The sequence below is a fragment of the Vombatus ursinus genome, unplaced genomic scaffold, assembly GCF_900497805.2.
Source record: "Vombatus ursinus unplaced genomic scaffold, bare-nosed wombat genome assembly UNPS02014801.1, whole genome shotgun sequence".
Taxonomy (NCBI): domain Eukaryota; kingdom Metazoa; phylum Chordata; class Mammalia; order Diprotodontia; family Vombatidae; genus Vombatus; species Vombatus ursinus.
Window position 1 is genome coordinate 9,644,412 of NW_020954579.1, and position 21,338 is coordinate 9,665,749.

General features: G+C 43.4%; 1 protein-coding gene across 1 annotated transcript in view; it reads left to right on the forward strand.

Annotated features, from left to right (window-relative positions):
• CRHR1 (corticotropin releasing hormone receptor 1) overlaps positions 1 to 21,338 on the forward strand; it is a 95,098-nt gene that overhangs the window by 68,238 nt on the left and 5,522 nt on the right. The window contains exons 4-8 of the mRNA XM_027873025.1: positions 2,446 to 2,531; positions 12,184 to 12,290; positions 15,510 to 15,630; positions 16,396 to 16,549; positions 17,223 to 17,283. Coding sequence (XP_027728826.1) covers positions 2,446 to 2,531; positions 12,184 to 12,290; positions 15,510 to 15,630; positions 16,396 to 16,549; positions 17,223 to 17,283 — 529 coding nt within the window. The remainder of the gene's footprint in view (positions 1 to 2,445; positions 2,532 to 12,183; positions 12,291 to 15,509; positions 15,631 to 16,395; positions 16,550 to 17,222; positions 17,284 to 21,338) is intronic.

The following is a 21,338-nucleotide window of genomic DNA, read 5'->3' on the forward strand; positions in this document are numbered from 1 at the left end:
GGAATAGGGTCTGGTCCCCTTAACCTCCAGGCGACAGGTTACCTGGCCTACTCTGGTTGCAGAAGAAGCTTTACCACTTCACCCCACTCCCCTCTCATCTCCTAAGGACTAGCTTCTCTGCCTTGCGGAATGCCTCAGGGCAGGTGAAGAGAGTACCCAGTCAGCCTCAGGCTGCCTAGCTCAGGAACAAGCCTTCCTTGTTTCTGCTAGGGTGCTTTGTGATCTGAGGAAAGAAGACTTTTCTGAAGCTAGGAGGGACTCTCTAAATCTTCATTTTAGAGAAGGAAACTGAGGCCCAGTTATGGTTAAATCTTTTCCCCCAGACCCTCCAATTTCATCAATGTGGGGAACTCCCTATGTGGAGCTCCCTCCACCGATCTAAATTGACAGTTCATTCATCCTTATAGCTGGCTGGAGTCACAGATAGTGTGTGTCAGAAGCAGGACCTGAGTCCAGGATTCCTGTGATTCCAAGGCTGGCCCTTCATCCATTATAACCCGTGCCTTTGAAGTAATAATAGTAGCTTCTATGTCCAGGTTGTCTCAAAAGGCTTAGAGCAGTTTTGAGCTCTTAAAGCCGAAAAGCTTAAAGAACCCTCAAAGCTTAAAACTGCACTAAGATTTTAGGGACATCCTCCAGGGATGGGGAACCTGTGGCCTCACTTGAGGACCTAGAGGGCCACACGTGGTCTCGAGGCCACAGGTTCCCCACCCCTGGTGACACTGCTTTGAGATTCCAAACTATTTTCCCATCCTTCTGACCTTTGTACAACTCTGTAAAGCAAGAATTACCGGCATCTCCATTTCACAGATGAGAAAACTAAGATTAGAAAGGCTAAATTACTTGCCTGAGATTACATAACAAGCAAGTGTTTGATCCAGTGTCCCAACTTTGGCTCCAGGTATAGTGCTCTTGTCCCCACACCAGCCTGCCCGTTTAATAAGAGCTCAGACTCACAGATGACTTCAAAGAATTTTGAATTTCCCTTCTGATTTGAACCACACAACGATTTTGTCAACTAGGTGAAGTTATTATTAATCACCATTTTACTGATAAGGAAACTGAGGCCATGAATGATCAAGAGACTTGTCTTAAGGTCCCACAGCTATGAAGTAGCAGAGACCAGATTGGAAGCCAGGTTTCCTGATCCCCAGGTCAGCGGTCCATGCTGGGTTTGCAGAAAGATTCCGTCTCCTAATCTCTCCCACCCCATCCTCTTTCCCTTGACTTCCTGGGGTGGAGGTGTGATCTGACAGGTCAGAGATGGACATTGGAAATTCATAAGCAGTGGAGAGAAGGTGATGAACAGTGCTGTGCTTATCTGTCATCTACTCTTCTCCACCTCGAGTCAGACCTGCGAAAGAAAAGCTCACTGAAGCCTCCTTTCTTAAGCTGTTAATGCTGCTAATGCATCTAGAAAAGTGTCAGCAGGGACTGGAGCAACGCTAGCAGGAGGAGGAGGGGGAGAAAAGACTTCCAGATTTCTTCTCCTTCCCTGCTGGGGTCCCTCTGGCCCCTATGCTCCAGGATGGGGGCTGGGAATCTCAGGCAAAGGAAGATGGATTGGTGTCAGCTAGAGAGAGGATCAGGGAGGCAAGTGGGAGTGGGGAGGGCTCAACAGAAGAGAAATCAAACTAACGACTCCACAAAGCAAAGAGGGGTAGTGGGAGGGTAGGGAGCCCAGCACCAATAGTGCTAAGGGGGAGCTCACTACTGCTTCCCCACCCTCCAGGTTTTGGGGAGCAGTAAGAGCTCTTGGTGGGCAGCTAAGTTGCACAATGGTTAGAGCACTGGGCTTGGAATCAGGAAGACTCATCTTCCTACTGGCTGTGTGACACTCAGCAAGTCACTTAATCCTATTTGCCTCAGTTTCTTCATCTGTAAAATGAACTGGAGAAGGAAGTGGAAAACCACTCCTTTATCTTTGCCAGGAAAACCTCAAATAGAGTCATGGAGAGTCAGACACGACTGAAATGACTTGACATTATTGTCTAGAGGGAGGTTCCTTACTTTGGAATTTCCCTATAGTAATACAGCTCCTGTCTCTGTCCCCCTATATTATCACCATGTGAAAGGCTTTGAAGGAACCACATCAGAGGAGCTGGTTCAGGTGAACCCAGTGTCTCATGCCTTGCAGAGAAGTAAAGCTTTAGTCTCTCAGACCTACACAAGTGCCCCCTGTGTGACTGGTCTGGTAGGTAGCTGGCAGGCAGATAGATTCATGGCAGCAACTGTCCTACCCCTACCATATCCCTGTCAGGCCTGAAGTTGGAGCTGCCCTCAGCAAAGCAAGGTCCCAAAAGAGTCTCCCATCAAGGCAGATGGTGCCTCATCTTGACAGGCTCCTTACCTTGAAGATCCTGATCCATCCACATAAGGAATGAGCTTCTCTCCAAACATACCTTGTGAATCATCCCACCATCTCTCTCTTTTTCTCTTTTCCAGACAATGGCTACCGGGAGTGTCTTGCGAATGGAAGCTGGGCAGTACGAGTCAACTATTCTCAGTGCCAAGAGATCCTTAACGAGGAGGTATAATTTGCCTCAATCAGTTGATTCCCTAGAGTATGCATCCTGGACTGGAGCTGGGTGGGGGAAGATTGAAGGACAGGGAAGGTAGGGAGGGAAGTGACTCAGAGGGGATTGGAGAGTGTGGAAAATGAGGGAGTTGATCACAAAGGTGGGCAGCTAAGTGGTGCAGTGGATAGAGTGCTGGGCCTGAAGTCAGAATGACTCCTCTTCATGAGTCCAAATCCTACTTCAGACACTAGCTGTGTGACCCTGGACAAGTCACTTAACCCTGTTTGCCTCAGTTTCTTCATCTGTAAATGAGCTAGAGAAGGAAAGGGGAAACAACTCCAGTATCTTTGTCAAGAAAATCTCAAGCAGGATCAACAAAGAATTCTACATGACTGAAAAACGACTCCACAGCAACAACAAATAGTAAAAGATATTAACGGTGGAAAGAGCAGTGGGACTTGGCACCAGAGGACCTGGGTTTAAGTCCTGGATCTTTTATTTATTACCTGTGTGACCCTGAGCAAGTTGCTTAGCTTCTGTGGGGGCCTCATTTTCCTTCTTTGTAAAATGAAAGGGCTGGATAAGATAACTTAAAATGTTTCTTCCAGACCAAAATCTATGATCCCCAGATACACTATAATTTAATCCTTCCAACAGCCCTGTGAGGTAAGTACTATAGATTGTATGATCTTAGTTTTATAGACGGGGAAACTGAGGTGCAGAAAAATCAAGTGACATAAAAATAGTAGCTACCATGTACAGAGTGTCCCAAAAGTCTTAGTGCAGTTTTAGGTTATTAAAGCTTAAAATTGCACTATGACTTTTGGGAACATCATATTGTAAAATTATAAAAATCATATTAGATTTTATATTATAAATTCATTTTAAATATATTATACAGATATTAAAATATATTATAAACTTATTTAAATATATTATGAACTTAATTAAACTATATTATAAACTTATTTAAAACATTATATTATAAACATATTTAAATGTATGATATTATTAAATTATAGCTACCATAGTTTGTAAAAAGCTAGGCATATCATTATCTCATCTGATTTTCATAATATGACTTCGGTGATATTATTATCTCTCTCCATTTTTTACATAAGGACACTAAAGAGGCTGAGCAATGCTAAGTGACTTGTTCCAGGGTCACACAGCTAGTAAATGTTTGTGGTTCGTGCATTCCAAATCTAAAATGCTATCTCCTGTGCCCTAGCACCGTTTTTAAATATTGTAATAAATAGGTAACATTATCCTCACTGGAATGAGACTACAAGAGAATCAGAATTCAGAGTCAAAAGTGCACCAGGTTCCAAAGCATCAGCATAGACCACAGAAATCTTGCGATTTTCATCTCATGGTATAGATGCAAATGAGAAATCTCCCGTAGGAAGTAAAAACATTGAACTTTTAGAATCAGGAAATCTGGGTTGATTCCTGTTTCTCCCATTTCTTGATTATATAACTTTAGAGAAGTGATTTCTTTTCCCTGGGCCTCAAAATTTCTTCATTCATAAAAGGAGAGGATTGAATGAAATGGTCTCTAAAGTCTCTTGTAGCTCTGACATTCTCTGATTCTGTTTGACTCAAGTGTTGGAAAGGAATGGCATTGTGAGGGTAGAGACTCACTCCTGGGAAAGATGACTGGAGCTAGAGAGAAGATGGACTGGACCAGAGGGGAGGATCAATAGGAGAGATGGATGAGGCCAGTAGTTGGAATTTTTCTTAGAAAGTGGAAATAGAAAAAATATACAAGTTGTGGTTTGGAAAATAATTATGACTCTCCTGAGGAGAGAAAGACATCAAAACAGTGGCTCTTAGACATGGGTGGGATGGGACATTTCAAAATCAGAAAGTAGGAACTTTGGCCCAGCTCTTGGCACCCAATGGTCCTAGAGATCCAGGAAAGGAATTGAGGGGAATTATAGAGAGGCAGGTGCTCTGACCTAGCCTTTAGGACAGACAGTCACCTCTGTGTTTAGTTTTCTTAAAGATCTCTGAAGGCAAAGTGCCCTCCTTCAGCCTCCTTTACTGTTTTTGTTTCCTTGGCTATCCAGGAGTTCTTGGTTATATCCAAGCTAAATCTCTTCTGTTCTAATTTCAACTCCATTGATCCTGTTTGGTTTTTTTTTTCCTGACATAGAAACCAGTTGTTCAGTATCACCATCATAGTCACCCATCACTGACTTGAAAACAGAAACTGATGCCCCCTGAACCTTCTTTTCTCCAGGCTAAACGATCTTTCAGTATAGCACAAGGGTTAGCCCCTTCTTCCATGAGTAAATATAATTTTCACCTAATCATAAAGCTTAGCTTGTCTGAGCTGACAGCAGCTAGGTGGTACAGTGGATAGAGCACTGGGTTGGCAATCAGGAAGACTCATCTCCATGAGTTCAAATCTGGCCTCAGATACTCACTAGCTGTGCAATCCTGGGCAATTCACTGAACACTGTTTGCCTTAGTTGCCTCACCTGTAAAATAAGCTGGAAAACCACTCCAGTATCTTTGCCAAGAAAACCCAAAATGGGGTCGCAAAAGAGTCAGACACAACTGAACAACAATGAGCCAGACAGGACTATCTTAAAGATCATATAATCCAATAAGGTCAAACTTAAATAGAAACAGCACCCACTAAGCCGTATGTAAGGATCCATCATAATGACTTAGAAAACTACATATTACTATTATCTATATTGTGTACATCTATTATCAGTTTTACGTTTTGTTAAATATTGCATTTAATTGCATTTAACAGAATATTTTGTTAAATATTGCATTCCCAATTGCATTTTAATCTGGTTCAGGTTGCATGCAGGAATGTTGTGGGCCATAAGTGACCTATGAACTCAGAGTCTGACATCTCTCTTTGACAACAGTTTCTTTTTTTAATTTTAAAAATATTTTTATTTAAAGTTTTGAGTTCCAAATTCTATCCCACCCGCCTCCCTCCCCTCCCTGAGATGATAAACAATCAGATATAGGTTATACATGTATAATTATGTAAAACATTTCCATATTAGTCATTTTGTACAAGAAGACTCAAAGAAAAAAATGAAAGAAAGTGAAAAATAGCATGCTTCAGTCTGTATTCAAACAACATCAGTTCTTTCTCTGGAGGCAATTAGTATGCTTTATCATTAGTCCTTTGGGATTGTCTTGGATCGTTGTATTGAGAATAGCTAAGTCATTCACAGGTCTTCATCGAACAATATTGCTGTTACTAGGTACAATGTTCTCCTAAGTCTGTTCACTTCACTATGTATCAATTCATGTAAGTATTTCCAGGTTTTTATGAAATCATCCTGCTTGCCATTTCTTAGAGCAAAATAATATTCCATTACCATGCCCTAGTTGATGGGCGTCCCTTAGATTTCCAATTCTTAGCAACCACAAAAAGAGCTACTTTAAATATTTTTGTACAAATAGCTCCTTTTCCATTTTTTTGGATGTCTTTGGAATATAGACCTAGCAGTGGCATTGCTGGATTTTGACACTAGTTTCTAGTCCAACCCCATCATTTTATAGCTGAGTACTCAAGATTCAAGGAAGTAAAATGATTGTGAGTTTTGCCATGGCTAGAACCCCTGTTTCCCTGACTCCCAGCTCAGGGCTCTTCCCATCAATCAATCAATAAGCACACTGTGACCTAGGTACTGGCAATGCAGACACAAAAAATTTTTTTTCATCTTTGCTCCTGAGGAACTTACAATCCACAACACCAAAGCTACTTCAAATTAAAGAGACCTACAATCTTTTGCACCCCCCTTTTTTTCTCCCCAAGCTCATTAACACAATAACCTGACAAGACAGTGATATATTGGTGGCTTCTAACCACACTCCTCTCTGTGTTGTAGGTGCCCATAAGCCAGGACTTAGGGAGAAGGGGGGGGGGTGCTGGCAGACAAGAGGAGGGGCAAGTGCAATAGTTTATACAGAAGAGAGATAATATCATGTAGCCAGAAAACCCCAACATCTTTTCCTGGCTCTGCTGCTCACTTACTATGTGACCATGGGCAGGTCATCTACCTATCTTGTATGTACAATTTTTGCACATTGTCTCTCCTATTACCTCCCTGAGATCAGGCTCTCTTTTTTATTTTTTGCCATTCTTTGTATCCCCAGCACTTAGCACAGTGCCTAGGCTCATTATGGGCCCTTCATAAATGCTTGTTGGCTGGTTTCCTTTCTTTGAGCTTCACTGTCCTATGTGAAATGAGAGGGTTAGACTAGATTATCTTCCTGTTCTAAAATTCAGTGATTTTGTGAGTTGATTTGGAAGACTGACCAATCATTCATTCTCAAATTGTTGGGGACTCCTGCCCAAGGAACTAGCCTTCATCCCTTTAAACCTTTAGATCTCCTCTCTTTGTACCCTCTCCAATTCCTCCATATTCTCTTTAAAATTCAGAGATCAAAACAGAATCAGTCCCTGCTGGCCTGTCAATCAGCCCTTCTTTCACCCCTACCATCATAAACAGTGAAAGTGCTGCCATCCGCATCTGCTCTGCCAGCCGCTACCAACCTGCACAGTTGCTTAACATTCAATATAATCAATCAATTTAATTAGTAGAAGGACCATCCCCTTACACTAATTCCCTCTATTTTAGCCCCTCACTCCTACCAGTGGAGATCTTTACCCCTAGCTCTCTCCAGGAGCTGAGAGGAAAAGTAGCCAATTAATTGAGCTGATAGGTTTCTCCAGCTTCTAGATCACCTTGGCTAAGCCCTAATTAAGTGTCAGTGCCCCTGGGGCATTTTGGATAATAGATTCACAGAAAAGTTCATGTGAAATGGGACTTGTGAAGACACAGGGAGACCAGGAGACATTGACTGCAGGCTAGAAGACATCTAGCCCCGCTCACCACCAAGGTACCAGACTCTCTGATTCAGTACATCTCCTCTCTGGACAGCAACTGTCCTCCACTCATTGTACATCAACTCCTCCTCCTTCTCTTGCATCAACCCCTATCTCCCCCACCTCATCCCCATCCATAGTAGCAGTCTCCTTCCTTGTAGCAATTCCCTCTAATGACACTTTTCCAGGCCCTCAGTCCTGCCCCACCACATAAATACACACACACACACACACACACACACACACACACACTCTCACACTTGTGGAGACACTCAAAGGGGGAAATCTTTGCTCATGTCCCAGTACTTACCTGTTCACTGGTAGAGTTGAGGGTATAAACGGCCCTGGAAAGATGGGTAGGGGAATGAAAAATTCATGAAACAGACTGAGGGTGGAGGGACAGGAGTTGGGGGAGAAGAGTGAGAGGAGGACAGGGAGAAAAGGAAGGAAGAGAAGAAAGAGATCAGGGCTAAGAGGGTTCAAATGTGTCAGTGAGGTATGCTTAAGGTATCCCAGGACAGACAGGACAGACATCAAGGATACAGGACTATTCTGCCTGATGTAGGAAAATATGGTCTTATGAATACTGAACAGAACAGGAGGATGTAGGTAAACTATTAATTCTGCTGCTCAGGTGGTCTCCCACACCCTTGAAGACAAGGTTTGTGTCACCCAGCAAGTCTGGCAGCTTGTCTCTGAATTGGACAAGTTCTAATTGCTTATTGAATTCTGGTTGTTGCTGATACAGTTAAGGGGCCCTGACCCCCAATACCACCCTTCTAAGAGGAGGCCCACAGCTGGGTTATGGCTCCTCTCATCTCAGCAGCAGCAATTTGCCTGTCTGGGACACACCCAAGACAAAGACAACAACCACTCTTTGGACCCCTCTGTCTCCAACAATCTTTCTCATTTTTCTGGTTATGTCTACTTGTCTCTCACTGTCTCATTACTCTTCCCTGGCCATCTCTCAGATTATCTCTTCAACTGTATCTCTGTCTCTCTTGTTGTAGCTTACACTATCTCTACTTGTCTCTGACTACATTTCTCCGGCTATAGCTCAAGCTGTCTCTCCAGCTGTCTTGGACTGGCTCCCCCATCTCTCAAATAGTTTATCCAAGTGTCTCCGTGGTTGTGTCTTTGGCTGTCTCTCTAACAAGCTTCATTTCTCTGTCTGTATCTCAGGCTCTCTCTCTGGTTGTCTTGGGATGGCTCCTCATTCCCTCTTTCACTAGCTATGACTCTCCAGCTGTCTCTGTTCCTGTCTCTCAGGCTGTCTCGCCAGCTGTCTCCACTCCTCAGACTGAGCTCAGAGACCTCAAGCCTAATATAATATGTTAAGCGGGGGATATTGGATCAGGCTCACTGCTTCTAAACCCCAGAGCTGACACCGAAGAAACCTCTTTCTCTTCACCCCTAACCTCTATCACTAATATTGTTGAGTTTTATTCTCCCTTTCTGGTTCTTTGGGGAAAAAAGCCTATCAGTCACTCAGATGGTTGAGGGGGAGAGGAAAAAGCCAAGATTTCCCACCTTAGTAGAACCACGAAGGCCCCAAGACTGAGGGAAGAAGAACTCTAGGATTTAGAGGTAGAATGCACCTTAGAAATCATCTAGCCCAACCCCTGGGGCAGGTAGGGGGTGCAGTGGTTAGAGTATTGGACCTATGTTTAATAGGAATGTATATGTATAGCCTATATCAGATTGCACACCATCTTGGGGAGGGGGAGAAAAATTTAAAACTCAAAAGCTTATGGAAGTGATTATTGATAAATCAAAATAAATAAGTTAATAGAGTATTGGACCTGGAGTCTGGGAGACTCATCTTCCTGAGTTCAAATCCCACCTCAGACACTCATTAGCTGTATGACCTTGGGCAAGTCCCTTAACCTGGTTTTGCCTCAGTTTCTTCATCTGTAAAATGAGCTGGAGAAGGAAATGGCAAACAACTCTAGTATCTCTACCAAGAAAATCCCAAAGAGGGTCACAAAGATTCAGGCATGACTGAAATGACTCTATAACAGCAAAAAAAGGATGTTCAGTTTGAATTGTCCAATATGTGGTTGGTGATGTGTGACTGGATCTCTTGAAAGAGACAGGAGTTAAATTTATGTAGATTTGGGAGTCATCTGCATAAAGAAGACATTTAAACATATTAGGACTGATGAGGCCATTGACAGAATGTAGATAGAGAAGCCATGAGAGCCCTGTAGAAAGCCTTCAAGTTGTCAACCTAAGCAACCCAGGCAAGTTCTATAATCTCTAGTTTTCAGTTTCCTCACCTGTAAAGTGAAAGGGTTGGATTTTGTTGTTGTTCAGTCATGTCTCCATGACTCCATTCTTAGCGAAGATACTGGAATGGTTTGCCATTTCCTTCTCCAGTCCATTTTACAGATAAGGAAACTGAGGCAGATAGGGTTAAGTGACTTGCTCAGGGTCACACAATTAATGAGTGTCTGAGGTGGGATTTGATCTCAGGAAGAGGAGCCTTCCTGACTCCAGGTCTAGCACTCTATGCACTATGGGGCTACTTAGCTGCCCCAAGCCCTAGTTTAAGGCATCCCCTTTGCCTCAAGGATAAAATATAACCCTAAGCCCTTCACAACCTGGCCCCAACCTACCACTTCAATCTCATTATACCTTACTCCTCTACGGTCCAGCCAAATGGACCTTTTTGCTGTTCCTTACACATAGCTTCTCCTCTCTTCGCACTGGCCATCCCCATACCTAAAATGCAATCCCTCCTCGTTTCCACTTCTTAGAATCCCTTATTTCTTTCCAGACTCAAATACCACCTTTTACATGAAACCCTTCCTAGAGGCAGCCAGATGTCACCATGGACATGTGGCTGGGCCTGGAATCAGGAAGACCAAATCCAGTTCAAATCCAGCCTCAGATACTCACCAGCAGGGTAACTCTGGGCAAGTCACTTAACCACCATCTGCCTCAGTTTCCTCAACTGTAAAATGGGAATAATAATAACACCTATCTCCCAGGATGGTTGTAAGGCTCAAATGAGATAATATCTGTAAAATGCTTAGCACAGTGTCCAAGCATAATAGGCACTTAATAAGTGCTTATTTCCTCCCTTCTTGATATCCTCCAACTTCTAGTACCTGCCTCATCTAACAACCTTATGCTTATTTTGTGTTTATTCTGTTATATTTATTTGAGTGCATTTTGTCTCCCTCACAGCATATAAGGTCCTTGAGAACAAGGACTACTTCATTTTTGTCTCTCTATCACCATCCCTCAGCAGCATTCTTAGCATAGAGTAGTCATTCACTAAATGTTTGTTCATTGAGGGCCTAATTGAGAACTAGCAAAGCCAGGATTCAAACCCAGCTCCTCTAGTTCCAAACCCATTTGCTCTCTCTACTCCACTGCCTTTCCACTAGAGCAGATTTTCTGCTGTTTGTCTGGGTATCACCCTACCCCCAGCCTACTCTCTCCACCCCAACGCTGACCCACAGCCCTTTGGGAATAACTGTGGGGACTGAAGGAAGGATGTAAAATGACAGGGTCAGGACAGAGTGGAGTGAAGGGAGGGGGCATCAGGAAGGTGAGCATTTTGTGTGCAGCAATGTTTATCTGCCAGGATAGGGCCCCAATGGACAAAGCTGGGCCATGTGTGGCCTATGGCACCACAGAGGCTATTATCCGGTGCATTTTTGATGTGGACTTCTGGAAAATTTAATAAAGCGAAATTACAAATCAGGTCCAGACAGACTGTGATATGTATCTTCCGGATGCTCCTGGGCTCAGCCTCTATTGCTTTGTGGGCCGAGAAGGTTTCCATTGACATTAAGCAATTATATCTCCCCATTCTTCCTCCTACCACCATTCACACCCCCGACTCGGTCCCAATCTAGTCAGTTGCCCACGTTGCTAATTCTCTGTGATCTTGTAGTTTACTCTGCAATCTCCTTCAGAAACCATCCCGGTGATGTTTCCTGGAATCCTAGGCCTGAAGAGCAAGTAGGGCTTCCTGGATTAGGGGTTAGCGCCTGCTACCAGAGATTCAGCTGAATTGTTTTCTCAGTAGTGACGATTGGAAATACTGAAACATCATCTGTTCCCTGTCTCTTTGTTTGCCTCTTGCCTATATCATAAGCTGACTGGCCAGAGCTAGGCCCACATATGTCTGCAAGGTGGCTGCTCAAAGTTGGGGAGTCATAAAGTCATTGTTGTTCAGTCATTTTTTAGTCATATCCAACTCTTCCTGACCCCTTTTGGGGTTTTCTTGGCAAAAATACTGGAGTGGTTTGCCATTTCCTTCTCCAGTTCATTTTATAGATGAGGAAACTGAGGCAAACAGGGTTAAGTGACTTGCCCATGATCACACAGCTAATAGGTGTCTGAAGCTGGATTTGAATTCAAGTCCTCCTGACTCAAGAGGCAGCTCTCTAACCACCGTGCCACCTAGATGTCCCTAAAGACAACTTTTAACATTCTTTTAAAAATTTTTTTGAGTTCCAAATTTTCTCCTTCCATCCTTCCTTCCCTTCCTCCTCCCTAAGATGATAAGCAATTTGATATAGGTTATATATGTGCAATCATGTAAAACCAATTTCCATATTAGTCATGTTGTGAAAGAAAAAACAGACTGAAAGGAAAAAACCATGAAAAAATAAAGAAAGTGAAAATAGTATGCTTTAATCAGCATTCAGAATCCATTGATTCTTTCTCTGGAGGTGGGTAACATTTTCCATCACTAGGTAGATTAAATGCTAAGTGCCTGGCGACACTTTCCTCTTTTCCATTTTTTCCTCATTTCCTCTCTTTTCCTTTGTATAGAGAAAAAGTAAATTGCACTACCATATTGCTGTCATCATCAACTACCTGGGTCACTGTATCTCTCTTGGAGCCCTCCTCATGGCCTTTGTCCTCTTCATGCACCTAAGGTAAGAAGATCCTCAAACCATCAATGGGAGTTATCAGGGACTTTGGAGACCATCCAAGCCAACACCTTCCTTTTACCAGTGAGATTTCAGCACAGAGACCTTAAATGACATGCCCAAAGTCACAAGGGTAGGAAGTGTCAGAGGAAGGATTTGAACTCATGTCTTCATGACTTTAAATTTAGTGCTTCCTGGTACTCCCCAATTAGGGCTAGAATTGACTAACATTCTATTCCTCCCACTCTGCTCCCATCAATATATCTAGGTACAATTAGGTTAGAAAGTGTATCAAATCTTAAAGGAGAAGCAAATCCCTCAAAAGTGTCCTAAATGAAGTGAGGGGTGGGTGGGATGTGAATCAATCTCCTTCACTTTAGCGAAGTGGATGAGGGTGGGGAGAAATAGGTTGATTAAATGTATTTTAACTTTAGATTTTTCTCTGATAATAATAATAATGATAGATGCTATATAGCTGATAATAATAGATGCTTTGTAAATGCTAACTATTATTAATGACAGCAACAATAATAATAACTAATACATATGGTGATTTAATGTTTACCAAGTGTTTTACATATTATCTTATTTGATCCTCACAACAACCCGTAAGGTAAGAGTGATTATTATCCCTATTTGACAAATGGGGAAATGAAGGCTAAGAGTTTTTGCCCATGGTCACATAGCTAGTAAGTATCTAAAGGAGGATTTGAACTCAGGACTTCCTGACTCTTAAATCTTGTATTCTATCTATTTTGCCACCTAACTGCCTCACTCTGCTAAATCTCTTCTCTTTACCAACTCTTTGTTTCTCTTTTTAACTGTTCAGCCGCCATTATGGAGTGTGAGAAGTGATATAGGGGCAGTAACACACCAGGCTCTAATTCACTACTCCCAAGGGATGAGATGGCTCTGCTTCACTCTCACCCACCCCAGAGAGCCCTCCATCTGCTCTGCCCCCCTATCTATACAACCAGGGCCAAGTTGGTGGGTCAGAATGAGAACCCCCTAGCTAGGAGCCGACTGCTGGCAGGGCCTTCAGCAGGTTGGCAACAGCACCCCTCAGACGTGTGTGTGGCAGCAGCAGTGCCTGTTGGCAGAGATGGAGGCCTCAGTGCCAGACATTTCTGTGCCAAGCCCCAGTAAGTACCACATTGCTATGGAATGGTATGAAGAAGGATGTGAGAACTGTCACTCAGAGCTAAGGCAGATGCTTCTGGTGAGGGGGAGCAGGGCCTCCTGCCTCCAGATGACCCTAGGAACCAATAACTATTGTTTGCCCTTAATCCCAAGGAACCAGCCAGCTCTGGTGCAGATGAGTCAATGGGGGTGGGGGTTAGGAAAGCCGGGTTCCCACATGTCTGGCACTGCCAACTTCTCTACATTGACATCTTATTTGAGAAGCTAAGGACAACAGCTACCGTGGCTAAATTGGGAGCTGGGAATGGGCAATGATCAAAGAGACTTGTCTTTAGGGTTCTTTATCCTGTCCCAGTAGGTTTTCCACCTTCTGGTCATTCATAGCCCTAATGGGTCCCTCCCCATAGAACTGCTTCCTCCCCAGTCCCAACTCACACTTCTTCAGAATGAATATTGGCTGTTCTCCAGTTCACAGACTCCTAATACTCCAGAAATGGAAGAGTTTATAATTCTGGTCCTTCCTTTTTAAAGCAGAGGTGTCAAACTTATGATGCCCAACACTCCTGAGTGCAACCCAAACCAGATTAAAGTGTAATTGGGAAATGGTTAACAAAATAAGTAAAAATTCAATAAAATGTAGATATCGCACAACTAAGTCAATATACAGCCCACGGGAATCTGTATGTATAGATTAGTGGCCCAGGTTTCTATTTGAGTTTGACACCACCGTTTGGGAGAAAGAAACTAAGATCCAGAGAGGGGAAATGATTTGTTCTAATCTTACCCCAGTGTACCTGAAAGGACAGGGTTCATTGTCGAATATTACATTATTATTGTGATATTACATAATTGCCTACACATATTGATAATACATAATTGCCTAATATCACATTACCTATGTGATATTAGGCAAATTATTCCCCATCTCTGGGCCTCAGTTTTCATATCTGTAAAATAAAGGTATTGGACTAGATCAGGCATTCTTAATTAGGGGCCCAAGAACTTGAATGGGAAAATATATTACATCTTTATTTCAATATAGTTTGCTTTCTTTGTAATTCTATGTATTTTATTTGATGCACTTAAAAACATTTTTCTGAAAAGGGGTCCATTGGATTCACCAGCCTATCAAAGGAGTCCATGATACAAAAAAAAAATTAAGAACCCCTAAACTAAATGGTGGCCCAGTGGATAGAGCACCGGACCTGGAGTCAGGAAGACTCATCTCCCTGAGTTCAAATCTAGCCTCAAACACTTACTAGCTGTGTGACCCTGGGCAAGTGTTTGCCTCAGTTTCTTTATCTGTAAAATGAGCTAGAAAAGAAAAATGACAAACCACTCCAGTACCTTTGCCAAGAAAACCCCAAATGGGGTCACAGAGAGTTGAATACAACTGAACGACAACAAAATTTCTGTTAGTTGTCTGTCTATTTTGAATACCAAACCCTTATCAGTGATATTTGGTTTTTCTCAGTCAACTGCTTCCAAGGTACTTAAATTTTTTTTTTATTCAAAAATTTTAATTCAGCACATGTTGAGTACTCAATGTTGTGCTTGGGTAGTGTTGGAAGAACAAGAGAATTATGAGATGTGATCTCTGCCCTCAAGCTGTTTATTATCTAGCTAACCCCTATCAGCTGATATCCCAGTTCTGCCACTTCTCTTAGGTGATGGTCATCTGAAACAAGTGCCCACAACTTTGCCCCACCCATCCCTATCACCAGGAAGATCCCCCTGGGCACAGGGATCTAGGGCAACAGGAGATAGATTTGGTGAAGGGGATGAGGTGGCTGGAGGAAAAAGGAGAGGGAACAAGCATCTCCCTGCTCTATCTAGTCTCCAACAAGTATTTATTTAGTGCCTACTGTGTACAAGGCTCTGTGCTGGGGATATGAAGACCAAAAAAGAACAGCAATGCCTGCCCTACGATGGGGAGGGTTGAAGGGCTGAGCTGGGCCAGGACTAGGATTGGTCAGGTCAGAGAGGGGTTCACTGCCTTCTCTGACTGACTGGTATACTTTTTGCCCTCTTCTACCTTCTTATCTTGCTTTCTATCTCCCCTTCCCCCTCTCTACCCAAACAAAGGAGTATCCGGTGTCTTCGAAACATCATTCACTGGAACCTCATCTCTGCCTTCATCCTACGCAATGCTACCTGGTTTGTGGTGCAGCTCACCATGAGCCCTGAAGTGCATCAGAGTAATGTGGTATGTATATTCTGGCCAGGACACAGTCCAGGCCTGGGAGCTGGGGCCTGCTATGAGGTGGGAGAAGCGGACTAGAGGGAAAGGACTAGAAGCAGGGGACAAAGATAGATGCCCTCCAGGGGGAATAAAGTGGGGCAGACATTTGACCCACAAAAACAGATGTCTTTTCTTTTGCAGAGAGCCATAGAAACTTAATCTTTCTCCTAGTGCAAGAATCCCTTAAGCAGCAGCCCTGACAAGTGGTCACAAATTGGGTCCAAGCCTTGGCTGTCCAAAATTGGATCAGACCCAGAGTCTTCCTCCTTCCTCATTTCCCTATTCCTCCCTGCAGCTGAGGCCATTTGGGTGGACTGAACCCAGAAGAGAGATTTTGGGGAGCTGATGAGTATTCCCCAAGTCTCACTCAATGGAAGAGCAGAGGTTTTGTTATTGACTCCCTTATCCCTGGGGATGAAGAATGTCCCATTCCCCCTCCCTCTAAATGCCCCCTGGGAGCCAAGGCTGTTTTTTGCCCTTCTTTCTGAGGGACCTGCTGGCTCTGGTGTGGAGGAATCAATGGTGGGGATGGAGCAGGACAAAGGCCCAGTTCCTTATGTCCCTGCTATCACCAACTTTCCTCCACCAATAATCCTATTTAGGAAGCTAAGGCTAGTAGACACAGAGGTAGAATGAAGGACTGGGGAAGGACAATGATAAAAGCTGCTTCTAACTCTCTTGCCTCTAATCTCTGGTTGCCTTATCCCCTATGTCTTCTCTGTTGTGTAGGCCTGGTGCCGGCTGGTGACAGCTGCTTACAATTATTTTCATGTTACCAACTTCTTCTGGATGTTTGGAGAAGGTTGCTACCTACACACAGCCATCGTGCTCACCTACTCTACTGACAAGCTCCGAAAGTGGATGTTCATCTGTATTGGCTGGTGTGAGTGTGGTAGCCGAGAATCGCGTCTCACTGGCCCCTGGGCACAGTGCCCACTAGCTCCCATCCTCCCTTCCCACCACCACACACACCCATACACACTCATACCCATGGATGAGGTGGGTGGAGAAGGAGAATGGGGAGAGGATAGCTGACGCTGCCCTCTGGAGTTTCTCCGTTGAGATGATTCCTCTCATCTTCATGTGGCTCTCTCTGTACCAAGGCTTCCCATTCCTCTTCTCCAGCTAGAAATAAGGCCCATTTGGAGAACCCTGAAGGACAGTAACTGGGAAAGAAGAGTGTTAACCTAGATGGGACACTTCAGAGGGATGTAGGATACAGTGGGGCACTTAACCTATTTGATGGAGTTGAGAGCAAGCAGTCACTTCAATCCCTGGACACCCTACCATATTCCTGGCATCCAAACAAATTCATCAAACTAATTTAAGACCTAGTGTGTGCTGAGCAAGAACCATGATATGCCTGGATCCCCTTGTCCTGTTTACAGACAAAGGGCTGGATTGCATGGATTTCATCAAATCCCAAGACCCACAACTAATGATTTTAAGATTCTTAGAATCAAGATGGGTGATTCCTAACTGAATGTCCTAAAATGGGTAACTGTAAGACAGAAGGGCTGGATCCTACTTTGGTACTGACCCTGTCTCCTCTATAGGTGTGCCTTTCCCCATCATCGTGGCCTGGGCCATTGGGAAACTGTACTATGACAATGAAAAGTAAGTAGGTACCCTATCTTTAGCTTTCTTCTCTCTTCTCTCCTCCATTTATCATTAATGGTCTAGAACAAAGGTATCATCTTTAGGAAGGCACCAAAGTACAATGAGCAGAGATCCCTTCTTCTTCCCCCCACCAGTCACGCCAATCACAAAAGTATATGGGGGTGGGGATGGGGAAGTATATTTTACTTGAGTCTAGTCAAAGAAAAAGTGATGAGATTTCTGAACTAAAGCGTGACACCAAGGGGAAACTCTAGCCTAAAGTCACAATACCTGAATTCTGTTCCCCCCCACACTAATCATCTAGGTTACCTTGGGCAAGTCACTTCCCTTTCCTAAGTCTCAGTTGTCTCACCTGTAAATGTGTATGTGAGTGGAAAGGGGTTGGATCAGGTTTTCAGGCATGCTGAGAAGCTTGATGTCCAAAACAAGGAAGATAACAGTCCTACTGTATTCTGCTCTGGTCAGACCATGTCTAGAATGTTGAGTTCGTTTCAGGGTACCACCTTTTAGGAAGGATAGTGATGAACAAATTCAATGGGAAGAGGACAAGCCAGATGGTAAGAGAACAGAGAAGCAAGCCATTTGAGCGTGGGCTCTTAACCTAGGGTCTGTAAACTTGTTTTTTAAAAAATATTTTATATCTGTGTTTCAATCTAATTATTTTCCTATGTAATTCTATGTGTCTGATTTTAGGCACTTAAAAAACCTTATTCTGAGTAGAGGCATAGGATTCATCAGACTGCCGAAAGGAGTCCATGACATACGCAAAAAAAACCAAGAACCTTGACTTAGAGGCTAGTTGATGTAACTGGAGATGTTTAGCCTGGGTATAAGAAGGAAGATTTAGTATGAGACAGTTTAGATGTTCTCAGATATTTAAAGGGTTGTTATAAGGAAGAGGCATGAGATATATTGGTCCCAATAGTGATCTCTTGAAGTGATGGGAGAAAGGTGGAGAGGGGCAGGTTTTGGCTTTGATGTAAGAAAAAACTTCCTGACAATCAGAGCTTCCCCAAAGTAAATGGGCTATCCCGGGATGTGGTGAATTTCCCCTTATTAAAGTACTCCAAGCAACAGCCAGATGACCCCTTTCACAGACAGGATTCCCCCTTTCTATTGAAGGTTGGATTAAATTAACAATCTTTGAGGTCCCTTCTATTGCTCTGTGACTGGAAAAGGGAGAGATAAGAGGCAAGAAGACTCAGTTAGGAGACTGTTATAATAATCCAGGCAAGGTGAGATGAGTCTGAATTAGAAATATTTTAATGGGAGTAAAGAGGCGGGGGTGAGATTTAAGAGATATTAGGATGATAAAAATTAACAGTAGTTGGCAACCAAGTGGATTTGAGGGAAGGGCCTTATATGGCCTTGGGTAAATCACTTAACCTTTCTGTGCCTTAGTTTCCCCTATGTAAAATGAGGGGGTTAGACTGTGTGACTTTCCAGCCATAGATCTATTACCTATTATCCTGAGTCAGAAATCATTTCACTTTGTTCCAGATTAACAGAACACAGGTGATGTGTGCTGACTGACATGGGGCTGACTCTCAGTACTGAGAATCAGAATCTCTGGGTTCTCAGGGCTCTGCTCTGAGCCTGGGAAAGATGTGCTCCTATGAATGCATACAGATGCCTTTTTCCAGTGCTCCCAACTCACACAGCTCCACCTGCCAACCCCTTAAACCCGACTGTCCACCTAAACCCTGCCATCACAAGACTGTTTCCTTGCTCTCTTGTTCTCAGAGGACCATGACGATGATATTTTAACTTGCTAGTGAACCGGATACGTGAGGCAGAGCTGCGCAAAGTTGTCAGCCTCACTTTCAGTTCCTCTACTCCAAGGTTCAGAATTCCCGTCTAAAGAATGGGCCCAATCACCTTTATGAGCTCAGGAAGAGGCTATTTCAGAATGTAGCAAAGCTCTTCTAAGGCAGCAGTGGTGAATGAGAAGACCACTGAGCTAGGCATAAAGAGATACAGATTCTAATCACTATCCTCCCACCCACTGGTTGCATGACCCTGAACAAATCACTTCCCCTAACTGGGATTCAGTTTCCACCTCCATAAAATGAGGAGGTTAGACTAAATGGCCTCTAAGGTATCTTTCAGTACTCACATTTCATGGTTCTGTTCCAAGAAAGACCTTACTCTGCTTCATCTCCCTAGAGAAAAGAAGAAGGAATGATCACAGACACTAATTGGGGTCAAGAACAGAGGTTTGACAACTTTGATAGACTTAGCTCTTCTCAGCAATGCAAAGATCTAAGACAATTCCAAAGGACTCATGATGGAAAATGCTATCCATATCCAGAGAAAGAACTATGGAGTCTGAATGCAGATTGCAACATACCATTTTTCCTTTTTTTGTTTCTTTTTTTCTTTCTCATGGTTTTTCCCTTTGGTTCTAATTCTTCTTTACAACATGGCTAATGTGGAAATATGTTTAATGTGATTGTACATGCACGGCCTATATCAGATTGCACACCATCTTGGGGAGGGTGCAGGGGAAGGAGAGGGAGAAAATTTAAAACTCAGAATTCTATAAAAGTAAATGTTGAAAACTAAAAAAAAAAGAATAGAGGTTTAAAAGATTTAGATTGTAATGAATGAGTTAGCAAACCATCATGGTCCTCTTTGGACAAGTTATCCTGTATAAAAGATGCCGAGCTGTCTGGATGGGATGTAAGACCTTCTATGGAGTCTAAGATATGGAGAAGATCAATCTCCAGAGGGGACCTGTGATCCTGAGAATGAAGCTGTATGTCCCACCTGTCCTTTGAAAAATCCAACTTAATAATCATTCACATTTATCACACGCTTTAGGGTTTACAAGACACACTCTTCACAACAAACCTGTGAAGGGGTCCTGGAAGTATTATCATCTCCGTTTGAGGATTCTATTGCTTACAGACGTTGTGACTCCCAAAGCCACATGTTAGAGCAAGGCAATCTCCTAACTTCATGTCTTCTTCCCGCTATTCCATGTTGGCCCCATGTTAGCAATTTCACATCATAAGTTAGGATACAGAGGTCCAGAAATAGCAGCTGATTACCCAGTTAGTCGTTTGCTTAAATTGTTAATGCAACATAGTCCTCTACAGAGGCAGCATTGGTTGTACTGCCCTTAGAGTTGAGTAAGACTTGGGTTCAGATCCTGCCTCTAGCACTTATTAGTTGTGTGACCACAAGCAAGTCACTGAACCTATCTGAGCCTTGATTTCCTCAACTGTGAAATGGGGTTAATAATGCTTGCCCAAACTACCACACAGGGGTGTTGTGAAGATGAAATGAGATGATATGTATAACGTGTTCTGTAAATTCAGATCTTATTACTTTCAACAGCCCCCTCAGTTCCAGGACCTCTACCTTCCTCTCTTTCTTAGGAGTGTGCGTGATATGTGCCTATCATTTTATGTGTATGCGTGTTGTTTGTGTGGCTTATTTCTGTGTGTCTATGTGCACACAGGCACTGTGTGGGTAGGCATGTGCGCATGGATATGTCTAAGCTTGCATGAGTGCACAGGTCAAGACTATATGAGTCACTTTTACTTTCTTATGCTTTCAGTATATACAGCAGACTAAATAGCAAAATCTATTTTGAAGTGGACCTAGTTTTATTGTTAGAGTAAAAGGCTGGTGTGTGTGTGCAATATCTCTGTGTAAGCACGGGTGTGTGTGTGTGTGTGTGTGTGTGTGTATCTCACAACCCTGTAGGGATACGTGTACCCACAAGCATAGGCTTCCCCCAGCTCTGGACTGGCAAATATGGCCCACGCTTCCTGTTATCTCAGCCGTCAGCCCCTCCCCCCATTCCTTTCCTTCTTCACTCTCCCCAAAGAGGCTGCCTGCCTGGGAGATGGAGACACCTCGACTGCATTGGGAAAGACAAGGGATCTGAATATGTTCCATATTTATCAGGGTGACTCCTGCCTGACTCAGAGGCAGCCGGTTGATTTCTACATCTCGCACATTTCCTGGGAGAGCAAGCTCCATTATATCCCAGCTGGAAAGGCAAGGAGCCTGGCTTGGCTGGAGGGGGGGGGGGTGGAGGC